The sequence below is a fragment of the Macrosteles quadrilineatus genome, unplaced genomic scaffold, assembly GCF_028750875.1.
Source record: "Macrosteles quadrilineatus isolate MER2022 unplaced genomic scaffold, UCM_ALF_1.0 Scaffold_7__1_contigs__length_78375512, whole genome shotgun sequence".
NCBI classification, from domain to species: Eukaryota; Metazoa; Arthropoda; class Insecta; order Hemiptera; family Cicadellidae; genus Macrosteles; species Macrosteles quadrilineatus.
The window spans coordinates 22,387,978-22,402,659 of record NW_026542600.1 but is presented as its reverse complement, the minus strand read 5'-3'; the positions used below and the strand labels follow the sequence as shown (position 1 = coordinate 22,402,659).

At 32.3% G+C, this 14,682-nt stretch overlaps 1 protein-coding gene across 1 annotated transcript; it reads right to left on the bottom strand.

The window, feature by feature from the left end:
• Positions 1–3,302: 3,302 nt before the first annotated feature.
• Positions 3,303–11,612, bottom strand: LOC128998658 (gamma-sarcoglycan-like). Its single transcript, XM_054424884.1, has 7 exons — positions 11,435–11,612; positions 9,520–9,694; positions 8,286–8,475; positions 7,500–7,619; positions 6,814–6,886; positions 4,869–4,992; positions 3,303–4,304 (listed from the first exon to the last, which is right to left on the bottom strand). Exons 1-7 carry the CDS (start codon positions 11,440–11,442, stop codon positions 4,131–4,133), a joined length of 864 nt encoding a protein of 287 aa, XP_054280859.1. The 5' UTR covers positions 11,443–11,612; the 3' UTR covers positions 3,303–4,130.
• Between the last annotated feature and the right edge of the window lie 3,070 nt (positions 11,613–14,682).

The window sequence follows — 14,682 nt, the reverse complement described above, 5'->3', positions numbered from 1 at the left end:
GGAACATGTGAACGTAATTTCCCACTTTCACTTTGAAGTTTACGTTGTCCAAAGCATTGTGTCTAATGAATGTACAATATTCTGTTAATGAGCTATAGGTTACACGGTTATACTTAAGTTCAAATTGAATTGTGTATGAAACCAGTCGATTAGCCACCGTTTCATTACAGTTATAGAGAATTTAGTTGTAACCAATCAAAAGTAGGTGCATTTTTTAAATTGACTTATTATGTTATCAATAAACAGTAGTAATATTAATTTACACATATATAGTCCCACTGAAACCACAGTAAACCTCCAAATCGTTATCTAAAATGTAGAAATTAGATAACATTCCCACCAGTTTTACTTCAAAGAAAATTAAAGTAAACTACATAAAAGTAATAAGTAGTGTAAGTTACATTAAAGTAAGTAAGTGTATTAAGGTTGTGTTGTTTAGTATGTTAGGGTTGAACATTTGAAAATCTAATTAAAACAGAAATTGATATTATTAGTAACCAATTACGTGACAAAACTCAAAAATTACTGCTATACGTTACTATTCTTTCAACGTCATATCGTGGCATTAAAATTTTTGCAATAGATATAGACCATCCTATTTGTATTACATATACCGTTGGTTAAATGGAATAAGTTTAGCATTGTCTACATGTTGAAACAAAATAAAATGTCCGTATGGATCATATAAAATAACTAGTCACAATATCAAAAATAAATGTTGGAAGATATATAAAAAAGTAAATGTCGATAGAAATAGTTGTGGTTTAGAATTTAGAGATTATTATCAAGGTAGAATTGAGCTTTAAGTTAGACAATTTAATGATGACACTAAGCGGTCGAGAAGATACAAATTATCAGTGATCATCAAAAGGGCTGGTTTTTTAGTGAGAAAATAATTGTTTAGGTAGGACTGGTCATAAAGTCAAAAAGTTATCAGTGAACATAGGACTGGTTGTGAAGTAGGAAATTATTTGTGTAGATTGATTTGGCCTTGAATATATGTATATACAGTAATTATGTGTATATATAGGACTAGTTGTAAAGCTAGAGATTATGTATTACTACTTGCATTGAATTACTAGTACTACTTGCATGATGATTATGACTGATTATGAAGTTAGAGATTATGTTTATAGATAGGACCGGTTGTGAATCCAGAGATTATGTTTATAGATAGGTCCAGTTTTAAAGTCATAGATTATGTTTATAGATGGGACCAGTTGTGAAGTTAGAGATTATGTTTATAGATAGGACCAGTTGTGAAGTTAGATAATGTTTATAGATAGGACTGGCTGTGAAGCCAGAGATTATGTTGATAGATAGGTCTGGTTGTGAAGTCAGATATTATGTTTATAGATAGGACTGGCTGTGAAGCCAGATATTATGTTGATAGATAAGTCTGGTTGTGAAGTCAGATATTATGTTTATAGATAGGACTGGCTGTGAAGCCAGAGATTATGTTAATAGATAGGACTGGCTGTGAAGCCAGAGATTATGTTGATAGATAAGTCTGGTTGTGAAGTCAGATATTATGTTTATAGATAGGACTGGCTGTGAAGCCAGATATTATGTTTATAGATAGGACTGGCTGTGAAGCCAGAGATTATGTTTATAGATAGGACTGGCTGTGAAGCCAGAGATTATGTTTATAGATAGGACTGGTTGTGAAGCCAGAGATTATGTTTATAGATAGGACTGGCTGTGAAGCCAGAGATTATGTTGATAGATAAGTCTGGTTGTGAAGTCAGAGATTATGTGCATACAAAGGACTGGTTGTGAAGTTAGAGATTGTTTTTATAGACAGAACTTATTGTAAAGTTAGAGATTATGTTTATAGATAGGACTGGTTGTATGGTTAGAAATGGTGCGTGAAGAAATGATTGGTTGACATGTTAGAAATTATCTGTGGACATTCGATACGTTGTCAGTGATGATCGGTAAGCGCACATAGTTGGTCGGTGTAGTAAGGGATGGTCTGTGTGTGGGGGAAGGTATTGTTGGATGGCTTTATCGTCACGAGAGTGAAAGAGGGGGGGTATTGAGGATCGTAACTCCGCACTCAGCCTAGTCCAACACCTCGGTTTTGAATTATCAATTCCCTCTGAGAGCTACTTAATATTCATTTAAGGCTTTACACTTTGCATCTTACTACCCAATGAACCTTTTTTTAATTGGCACGTTTACGATTCAGCATCAGGTTAGTTGTTATGAAAAAGATCATGGTAAAAAAATGTAAGTTTGGATATCTATGTAAGTATGGGTTGGATACATTTACAATTTGATAGTTTTGAAAAATAGACAACGCTGATTGGTTTTGTGATTAATTTACTTTTTCCTTATAGCCAGGTCCAACCAATGACGATTTGGCTATGACCCAATGATTATAGTTCTTCAAAGCAAGAAGAAGTGACTCTGCAATCAAGATTTAACTCCATACGAAGCCATTCGAAAAGGTATTTACTTCTGAGCATATCTGCAGCATCATGTTAAGACTGCAGTTAACTTTCGCAAATGAAATTTTTAACATTTTCTGATGGAAAAGCATTCGTATCAACGAACAATGGGGTTTCGTGTGGGATGTTCTTTGTATGATTTGTTTTAAATGTATAATCCAAGTCCTTAATTAGTTCTATTGCTTTTAAAAATGACACTTATCTTAAAGCTTGTGAGAAGTTTGTAAATAGTAAACTTAATTTTGCCTTAATTGTCCTCTTGACCTCTTTCTACACAAGCCTGGAGACGTTTTGAGCCGCAATGCAATTAAACCTCAATTACTTAATTGTTGAGTAACGAGGTAATTGCATTCTGTAAAGTGTGTGATGACCTTAACCTCGTAGGGACATGACTGATTCATTTTATATTTGAAAAATATTTTTTATGAACAAATAATAAAGGAAAATACTAACCCAATGTTATAGATTAACCTTATAATAGCAAATAAATAATAATGTACAAATAACGTGAAACTACGATTGGACATTTTAGTTAATTAAACTTTTCCTTAGCTTGCCATTTTTAAATTGGCAGTTTTTTTTCGAAGCCGTTTGATTAAACAACAACGTAAGTTATAATCAGTGAAATATGTTAAGTCCTCATTTTTTAAACTTCTAAACACATTCTTTAGATTTACCTTCTGGAAGTTTTCATTTAAGGATTAAGAAAATACCCATGCGGTATAAAACGTCAATTTTATTTCCTCTTACAAAATAATGATATAAAAGAGTTACTTAAAACAATTCAAACAAGTATATTTTTAACTATATAAATATTGTTTGAAATATATTCTATGTATTTTTTACATAGTTCAACATAAGACCTCATAGATTCAGCTAATCACAGCAAAAATGACTGCATTTACGTTCATTCATACGTAAAACCTCTTGCGATAATGTGTATAATTTAATGCTCACGAAATAAACATAGCTTTGAATATTACTAAATATTGCATTATTTAGCTATTCCAACTGATATCACAAATATTCCATGAAGTATATAATTCGAATATAAAGCAAAATCTAAACAAATATTTAATTAAGTAAAATATTGTAGGCCTACTTCGTCTTCATATTTTGAAACATACTTGATCATTAGTCATAGCACGATCATTGTTACATGAGTTTTTTTTATCCATAGAACAGTAGCTGTTGTACTAGACGGCAGTATAATATAGAGCTAAGATCGTTCACACTCAGGAATATTTCTTGCTGGTAGGGGAATTTCCTATCCCAAGAAAGAGTTGGTTAAATTGCGTATTACTGCTTTAACAGATTCCCTCAAAAGACGACGATGACCTTTTCCTTTCTATATTTTGATTTTTTCTTGGCTGCCACAACTCAGAATTAGATTCCGCTGTGCAACATTTCCAGCAAATCCTTTAATGTCATAGTTCTTAGCTGCTTCATCCAATTTCTGGTTGATCCTGCCACAATAGTTATTGGTGTTCTCAATATTTCAGCATGGTGCAAATGCTACTTGAGGAAGAATTATCCTTACAAGAGTGGTTGTTGTGGATCTTGAGCATTATCTTAGCTCAAGATTAGTGATATCAAAGCCACTGAAGCCATGGCCCCCGACAGTGGTTTCTTTAATAGAAACAGCCGATTCCCAGATTAATGTTGATATCGTTGCCTTCAACAAAACTCTAGATTTGCTTCCTCTGTGTTACAAAAGGCGTCCGCTTCTCCCAAAAACAGCTGACCATTCTCACAGACACACAGCTGGTAGATCTTGTCACTGCGATGTGAGTGTTTGTGATGATGTCTATGTAGTCCAGGGAGCAGCACGTTGGATGACTCTAGCTTTATCTGAAAACATACATAGTAAATTATTTGTGACTGTCTATAGTAAATAATGTAAATAGTGTAGCAGTAGTATTTCATGGCCTAATCATGATTAATTGTATCTAATTTTATATCTAACATATTTAGCTTTAATGGTTACACGTTGTTGTCTGGAAATCAAATAATCAATCAATAAAGTGGACTGAATCAAATAACAACAGCTGTATCAACACTGAACAAGCACACTGTGTTGCAGCTGTTTCAAGTGATAGTGGTCATACTACTTATGAAAAAAGGTTTAATTTTTTCAATGTTTTGGGCTCTCTTGCTGGGTTAAACTAAATTTCAACTTCCACAGTGTTTAAAGATACATAATTCAATTGCTTCTCTTACTTTAATCTACTAAAATGTATATTAACAGAAACAATGTCTTAACAAGGGGTTTCCATGGCTTGAAAATTGACCCGTATGGTTTCAGAAATGAATAAAATAAAACGAGGGACAAACTGCAATGCATGTGTCAATGACACGGTCATAAATGCCGTTGAATAAGAGCCTAAAGTTTTAATGAAACCAAGAGACACTCACAGATCCCTCGTCAGTTTGCAGGTTTATATCCTGGTTGCTGGATACTTGTATGTCTCCAGCTCTGCTCTCTATAGAGATGCCTGCAGGTGTGCCTACCTCCACGCTCTTCATCACGGACTCCAGTCTGCAAACAGGAAACCTTGGTTTAAAATAAGAAACCAAAAGTGGCATAGACATTGAAATTAACCGGATCTAGGATTTCACTACTAGTAGATTCAAACTACAATAAACTATTTGCGCACCAAGGGTGGGGGCAATATAGCACTAAGGTTAACTATCGTTTTCGTATTTGCTTTATGTCAATCTGCGTGAGCGAGCCATTCTTTAAGTTGTATCAAGTCAAAGTCATAAAAGAAGAGAGTTGTGTCTGTTGAAGACGCTAGGCATAATTGGTTATTTGACATTCTTTTAGCGAATTTCCTTATAGGGAAGTAGCTATTACCGTAGGTGGCACGGTAAGACCTAGACCCGGGACCGATTTACTTTTTCATTTTGATGTCCCCAGAGGCCAAAAACACCATTCGTTCAAAATTTTATATATATATATATAGATTTATATATATATATATATATATATATATATATATATATATACGTCCGTGAACGCGATAACTTGAGTAATTTTTTTCCGATTTTGATGAAATTTGGTTTAAAGGTGTAAAGCGGGATAAACCTGAATGAGTTCGCGAACCAGCACGATCGGACCATGAGAACGGGGCTTTACGGGGGTAAACCACCCATATATAATTTACTGGGTTTTATGGGGTAAAAATTGGTTTTTCTCACTTTTGACCCTCAAAACACAAAATTTCCCAATTTTCTCTTTAGACCTTTTTAAAGAGCTTAAAAAAAAAATAATTTAGTATATAAAAGTATTTTTTTTCGATCATTAGTAACCGAGAAAATTTAAACAATTGTAAATTTAAAATTCCCATGTTATTCTTATGGAGAATATTGTCAAATGTTGTAGTTTGCTTGTTTATGGATATTTTTTGATCAAATTTGGCAAATTTATTTATTTTGTACTAAGCTATCAATATTTTACTCAAAAACACGCTTTATTAGTTTCCTTGTAGCAGCAAACCTAGGTACTCGTTAAACCTAATGTTATTAAAATATATTTAACTGATAATCAATTCAGACAAATGGAAATTCGCTTAGTCGGCAGGTTTGCTGTGGCGAGGGTATTTTTAATCTTCCCTTGATTATGCTTGATAAGTTCTATGTTCAGTACCAAATCACACATAGAAGAATAAATGGGAGGTAAAAAGAACCTATGGACCTTTTAGAATATTTTATACATCTACAATTTGATGTAATTATGATGCCTAATTTGATTTAAATAATATTTTTTGCATTTCAAACAGAAAAATTTTGGATTTTTATATTGTTCAATAAATATTACGTAAAGTTTCATGAAGTAAAAAAGCAAGATCTTTACTGAATTCTTATATGCGATCGTGAAAATGCTTTCTTTATATAAATGTATAATATAATTTATAACTCTTTAGTTTGGTTACACTTCTTTTTCGTTTTATGCATTTTACCTTATGTATGTAATTTAGGAAGGTAATATTTAACAAAACACGAGCAAATTCTGATCCCCTGGAGATTTAAATTTGTCAAAATAACTGCATCAAGCCGTGAAAGTACTTACCAAGAATACTTAATAAAATCTTGACTTAGCCTTGTTTTAGAAGTAAGGCGCATTAGTTTTTATATAGCATTGTTATAGAAGCATGCTGCCACTATAATTTCAGGACAATGAATCCCAACCATAGAAACAACAAGTACTGGTAATAGCAGAACACGTCTCAAAAATTGTATTTAAATTAGTTTACTGTACATTTGTGTTAACATACGTATCCAAAAAGCATTACAAATATTTTATTGTTTATTCTCTTATAAAATATAGTATGATTTAAGGAATATTCATTTCACTTACACAAGATTAGACCGTACATCAGCACTGACGACGGGTGTCAACAAATCTCCCTTGAGAACAGCTCCACCTTCGCCTAAAAATATATGCATATTATATATGTATTGGTAGCTAGGATAAAGGTGCTTTTATGAAAAGCTGCAGATTACTGAATTAATTCCCCACAATATTTAGGGACGGAATTTATACATGGATTTCCTATTTCAACCAACCTTCTTGCAAGAATATATATGAAATTATATCCCTTAAATATTTTCACTGTCTCATGGTCATACCCTTTCAGAGGTGGTAACTAGAGTGTTTAACATTTTAAAAACGCGGTTGCGTTGATTATATTATATCTTTCAAAATCCACCAGCAGAAGAACCAATGATTAAGGAGACCTGGGCATAAACACTAAACAGGCACAGAAGTATTTCTGGACTTTTTGAAGTTGTCATGGTTCATGCTTATACTTATCGCATACACTTATACTTTATGGTTCATGGTTGATACTGTATCGACGTATAAAATAGTTTCAAAACATTTCAGACTAATTAAAAAAGTTACTGACAGTAGTGACCTTGGCGTTACTTAACGAACTCCGTGTTTATTGCAGTTTATAACCTCTTTGTGACTTAATACACTAGTGGAAAAAACTACTTCATTTATTAAAATAAGGAAATATCATAAATGAATCAGGAATTTACCTGAGATGGCGAGTAACTGTGTGAAGAGAGACACGGAGTCTGGGTTGACGTTGAACAATGTTTTGCCTCGAGGATCAGACACTGTGAAGTTGTGAGAGTTGATGTTCAGGACACTTCCACCTTGAGAAACAAAGACAAGTTAGATACAAAGATGTCAATATATTGCAAGACAATTGAACTGTTGTGAGAGTTGATGTCCAGGACACTTCCACCTTGAGAAATAACGGCAAGTTAGATATAGAGATGTCAACACATTGCAAGACGATTGATCTGTTGTGGAATTTTATGTTCTGGACACTTCCACCTTGAGAAATAACGGCAAGTTAGATATAAAGATGTCAATATATTGCAAGACAATTGATCTGTTGTGGAATTTTATGTTAAGCACATCTCCACCAAGGCTACCTTTTGATATAAGGAAAAAATTCCTGTGATTTAGACCGTTTGTAGTAGTAGGATAAGAGAAATCGAGAATTTAGGAAAGGTGATGTCTAGACCTTCAACTTTAGTAATAAAGTTAAGTTGAAGATTTTGTTGAATGCTTATAGTTGGTAAGTTAAAAAAATATGATGGTGCATGTCCAAGCCACATCCACCTTGAGAGACAACATGTCAAAGAAAATGTTTATAATCTATATTAATCTATACTAGTAAAAGACAAATCATTTCATTTTGGAAGTTGAGTGAGATTCTTTTATTGATTGGCCAAATTATTACCATTTGGTAGACACATATGTTTTACTAAATTTTTTTGACAAAACCTCTTCAAAATAAATTAGCCACATACCCAGTTCAATGGTAGATGTGGATAAGCCAAGTCTGTCAGTAGTCCTCAGTGTAAGATTTTTGACGCTTCTCACAGTCATCGGTTGACCTTCCCTAGTCTTGAGCCCAGAGGTGATCAACAGATCTCGTACGTAAGACTTGGCTGTGAACTGAACACCTCCTCCGAACGACTGCAAGTAGTTCATTCCATGCTGAAGACAAAAAAAATTGTCTAAATGGTGTCTCCGACCATTGCTAGTGGTGCTTGTTTATCAAATATTCAAAATATCATAAGCTAATCCGGGTTATAATTATTATATATTAACTTAAAAAATAGGTGGCCTGATAGAGATCGATGAACGATCAGCATGTTTAAAAATCCCCCTCTACTCGGTCAAGGGCGATTTTTAACCGGACTTTTGTTATGTTGCTGTTATGTGTTATTTTATGTCATATGACAATAATTAAATGTGGTAGGTTATATTACGACTTAATCCAACACATTTAACCTATCAACTGTGTCGATTTGATTAATTGTTTGCAGTGTATTAATGAATATTTTTAAACCATTACATCTTGTCTTTACCTCCTTATCAAATATAAATTTATCTCAAAATAAATGGTTACATTGTTTAGGCTAACTCAATGATTACTGTTTATAATGAGATGAGAATTAGTCATAGGTACGTTAATTCAGTTGTTAAATAAGTCTTTTGTTTAGCGAATATAGTCTTATTTACTTCTTAAACAAGTAGTTCTGTAGTTAGTTGTTAATATTATGTTTAAAGTCAATTCTAAACAGATGTATACACTAATTTCATATTTATAAGACATTTAAATTGTATGTTGTTAAACAACTGAAATTATTTTTTCTACTATTACTACAATATTGCCTTTTTATAATATAAGTTGACAAACAGTAGAAACCCCACAGACGCAAGGCAGCTCTTGCTCAGTATATACACAATATATACACATATATATATATTGGCTATCTGCTGATTCAATAAAAAAACTGACTTCAATAAAAAATAACTACAGTAATGTATGTTGTTCATTCAGTTTTAGAATATATGTTTTGTAATGTGTTATTTATTTGAAAGTGTGTATTTTATTTATTCATGTTGTAATATTACTTCTCTGCGCTGTAGCTAAAAATGCAGATACCTATTGTACATACATAGGTTCTACCTATTGTTTGACATTTTGTGCCTATTTTTCGGTTATTCACAAAATTTCAGCCCTGGTCAACTTACCGAATCAACGCTGAGGACCTTGCTGATCCAAAACACCAACGTCAGATTAACAGTCATCATTGACACGAGCACTATCAGTACCACAAACAGGCACCTTCGCTCCCAGCAGATGATCCGGGCCATGCTTGGGGAACAGGTGAACTCTCTTTCTGTTCTGCTGTCAGAGTCTGCCATGCTGGAAAATTAAATTTTAAATGAGATAAGTGATTTTGCTAGATAATAGACTTTGGTCCATGGGAAATTCGATCCACTTTGTAGCTTTCAGTTGAAGATATTTTTTAAAGTATCCTCAATGTTGATTGGTAGGAATTTTTTTTTGGTCAACTTCCAAAGACCAAGATTTTACAAGATAATTGATGTTTATTTATAAAATTAAGATTCATTACACAGTTTTTTTTTTTTTACGCAACCCAAACTATATGTACTGTAAGACACTGTTTAACTACAAAACAAGCTTGAATTTTGGCATCCCTGTTTTCTTTACTTCATTGCCGATCAGCTGAAATACATTGTTGCATCCTTATCTGAGCTTTAGTATTATTGAGAGTTAACTCTAAATAAGATTAAAATAGTATTTTCCCAGGCTGAAAGAGTTAGAAGAATATACCTACTAAAAATAAATCATTGGTTTTACTCCAAGAGATGTTTGAAATTAAATTTCAAGGTGTAATTCCAGTATAAACTATTATTGACATGCACAAGTTTAATCGGTTCAATCAAACCGGATAGGTAGAAAAGGTTATTAACCTTTCATACGATTGAAACTTTAGGAACCTGTTCTACATACGCCTGGGAAAAATTATATCTTAAGCCTTATCCTAAAATTCCTTATAGTGATTCGCCCGGTTTGAAATCGGTATCATGTTAAGTTTGTAAGAATTATTATTTTCTCTAGTTATCACAAAATTAGAAAGACAAATTCCAAATTAACATCTGATTTGCTTGAAAGGTTCAATTTATTTTTACATTTTTTTTCTCTGTGACCTCAAGCAGATGATTGAGACAAATCTGACAAATTATTTCGTAAATCCAGGGTGAGTTTAAAATATCTAACATTCTATGGTTGTTGGTTGAACCAATAACAGTTTAGTAGTAGTGTTAAAGAACTTTTCTTTATTAAATCAGGGACATAAAAATGTTGCAAATAGTTAAATCCACCAAAGTACTTCATTATTGAAGTCCCAACATGAATTTACTAAAACAACTTAAACAGCCATTATGTAAGTCTTTCTTTGATTCCAACTGGTTATGTTTTAGTTTTACACCTAAACCTTTCATTTACGAAGCTAACATCAAACAGATTTTATATTGATGATGTAGTCTAGTAAATTCCTAATAAATGTTGAGTTTTGAGTTCAAAGACCTAATAGAAATCAATGTCCCCTCACAATATTACAATAAAATTACATATTGCATAAGCATATTAAATCTTTTACACCATCTTCGTTTGAAAACATATTGAACACCATGAACACACCTCAGGCAAATTTTAATTTATTTCAAGTACCAGTGACCAAGGTTTAAAGAGTCAACAGGTATAGTACATTCATCCTTGTTATATACTTTTAGAAACTTTTTGAGCTAAAATTAAATCAAAGGCCAATTGCATGTATGCTTTATGCTTTTGTAATCCGAAGTAAAAGTTTTACAATTTCTTTATGAATAACAGATTTTTTTCAACCAAAAAGTATGGAAGCAAAAGAGTTATTAAGCTAATGATTCCTATATCATTTTATGTTGCAAATTATTAATAGTAAGAGAGTGGATTGTATTAGTGTATTGAAACTGTACATATATTTATTATTAATTACAATAAATATATTTTATAGGTAAGAATGCCTTAGAAATATAATTCAAAATTCAAGTTTGAACAACTCCAAAGCTGGATATACCAGTCAATATACCAGTCACATACCTTGACATGATTGAAATTTCTCGTTCACAATTACGACTAAATAATCACATAAAACTAGTATGTGGTTTCCAAACCGTCTTTGGCCACGAATCAAAAAAACTGTAAGTTTTATAGCTAATACAATGGTTTTTTTTAACAGATTATTTACAACTATTTTTACAATAAATCAAACTTTCATCAACAGCACAATACACCAGCGTTCGCTTCGCACGCACGACGGTTCGCAGCTGGCAACTAAAGCTATTTTTGCCATTCCCTCGCCCCTCCCTATTATATCCAGAAACAGCTCCGTGTTTCGTATATACGAGCCACGTATTGTACCAAACATTGCTCAGTTCCAGCCAGTTAATTTCTAAGTATTTTTGGGAGACTATGAGTAATTCTCTGGCAAGCTCTACCTTCTCACCGTTTAACTGTGCGACAGATTTTGAACGTCGTGTTGTTCAGAAGATTAAGTGTTCAGGCAACAAGATTATTCAATTATTAAATCTTAGAATGGTTGTTCAGTTTAGTCAATGTATTAGCTAAACATCTTAGCGGGAAATCAACTTTGATTCGATAAAAATAATGTGTTCTCAATATTTATTATTTATTCAAAAAACTCTCGACTAATACAGTACGTGTTTTCATGATCCAGATTATGAGTTGTCTTAACAGTCTTTCGCTGCTATCCAGTTTTGTGACAGCTTTGGAGGATTTGTGCTCACAAAACCGTCTCTTTTAATTAGAAATACCAAACTTGTATAGGTCCAAACTTTTCAATTTTTATAATATATTATCTGATTACTTTAGTTCGTTTGCTATTATGTGAGCATATTAAAATTTCTTTTCTAAGAATGCAAAACAAACCTATAAATATAATGTTTGACTTAAAAATAGAACAGAATGTGGTTTTATAGATAATTTAACATATAACGATTTGCATTAAACGAATAAACTTCATGTACGATCAGTTTAACTTTTAAAATTTGCTACTGAGTGCATATTAATATTTTCGAGTTGGAATAATATTTACCCGATTGGAATATGTTTATTTATCTAGAGCCCAAATGCTACAAACCTTAAATAATTACTGGTATTAGTAGTTATACACAGAAAAGAGGGGGATATTACTATATCAAGATACAATTCAACATTTCATTTCGGCTAAAATGCTACGTTCTTATAAATGAAGAAATTCACTTTCGTAGTGATTTTAGTTATGGTTCAGTAGAAATACACAGACATAGTATTTTAGACACAGTCCTTTGTTTTATAGTCTCTCTACACCCATAACCTCTAGGACTATCTTTAATTCTGTAGACATGCTGGGTGCATCTGTCTCTTTTGCACCAAATAGGTATTGTTTGACAAACAAGCAAATGGGTGAACAAACACATTTCAATAATATACAATGTGTGAAGGTTAAGATAGATCTATAATATTTTAACTTTAACAAAATATGTTAAATTCAAGCATTTTTTGGAAACGGCTAGTTATGCAACTACATCTTGTGAACACATTTCAAATTAATTAATGAAAATTATATTATTTTATATAGACATTTCATTACTATCAAAAATGCTATTTTTATAAAATCTAATAAAAATCTATATAAATATATTGTAATATATTTATTTTATTACAAACTAAAAGATGATACGTTCTTAGAGTGAAAATTACGTATCGCTTCTATGTTTGAGACAAAATAATCTATATAAATGGTGTCATGGATGTAAAATAAGTTAATGGATTATGTCTTTACTAAATAAGTTTGTTGTTGCAGTGTTTAGTTATGTCATAAAAAAGTATGGTCTAAAAAATTAAGTATTCTGATTTTTTTTGTTTTTCAAAATACTAATACTTTGGTGCCAAATTACTTTTATTATAACCCTCTATATATTTATTAAAAGGTATTTACAAAAATTAATGTTTTCGGAAATTAGTTTTTGTATGTTAGATGATGGCAAATCTATGGATGCGCTAAAGGTTGGCCTAATGTTTTCGGAAAGAGAGAATTAAAGATGTGTTGGTTTTCGAAAACTATAATATGCGTAGTATGGATTCTTAAAATACCCATCATAAGAATCGATGTTATATAGTGCAAAGTCTATTTAAAATTGGTGCATATGAATTATATAGTTCTGAAATCGAATATGCAAATTGTAAGCATTTCAATAAATTTTGAACTTTAAAAGATTATTCATATTAAAAAAATGAAATAAAATTAATGTTTCAGGAAACTTACAGTGTTTAAATATATATTTAATTGGTACGAGGTTAGCTAGAGTTACGTAATATAAGGGCAGAAGCGACACAGAATGTCCTAGACTGAGGCGCGGCACGGCGATACTGACTGTAGAGGGTAGTGAGCCGTCAGGGGGAGGGGGTTGGAGGCGGAGTCCGACCCACCGCCCCAACGACACAATTTCACATGTGCATCGATATTTTCAGCTGTTCTTAAGAAATATATTACTGCTTAAAGAACTTTACACCTGTATCTATTTTGGTACACACAAGATGGAGTATTTTCGAGTTAAAATACCAATTAAGTTCATAAAATTTATTTAGAGATCAACACGAATTTAAAGTTGTGGAATTAGACTTTTTAGAATATTTTAGTAAATTCTCAAAATTTTCCTTTCCACCAAATCTTGTTATATTTACTATCTATATACTGTACACTAATATAGTACTTATAGGCTATTAGTCTCTATCTGGGACCATAAACACCAGACTGGTCCAGGGGAACCGGTCCCGCCAAAATAATGAATAAGAAGAAAACAAAGTACCGCAAAAGATATATTGTAATATATTTTTAGTTGCTGTTTAGATCTAGGTTGTGTAAATAGACTGTCAATAAGGTAAAAATAACTGGGAATGTTCCAACTACAATAATTTGCTTAAATCTACTCAATCCCATTGGTGTGAACCCCACTTCTTGCGGTGAATTTGCCTGCTACTGACTGTTGTTGGATCAAAGATAAGTAACTTGTTTAGAGGATGAGCTTATTCAAAACCTTTGGGTGAAAATCTGTCAACTAGCATTTAGTTTTCAAATGCTCATACCAAATCCAAAGACCATTTCTGTCAGGTTATTGGTAAGACTCTGACGGGTAAGACCTGCACCTGTGAAGGTTATGTAAGGTAAAACATTCACCGACATTGCTCCGGTAAACATAAATAAAATTTCTAGAACAAAATTCTCCATACATGAAACTGTCACTTTATGGCAGATCTCGGAAAAGTGACAGTGTCTATAAAAATTT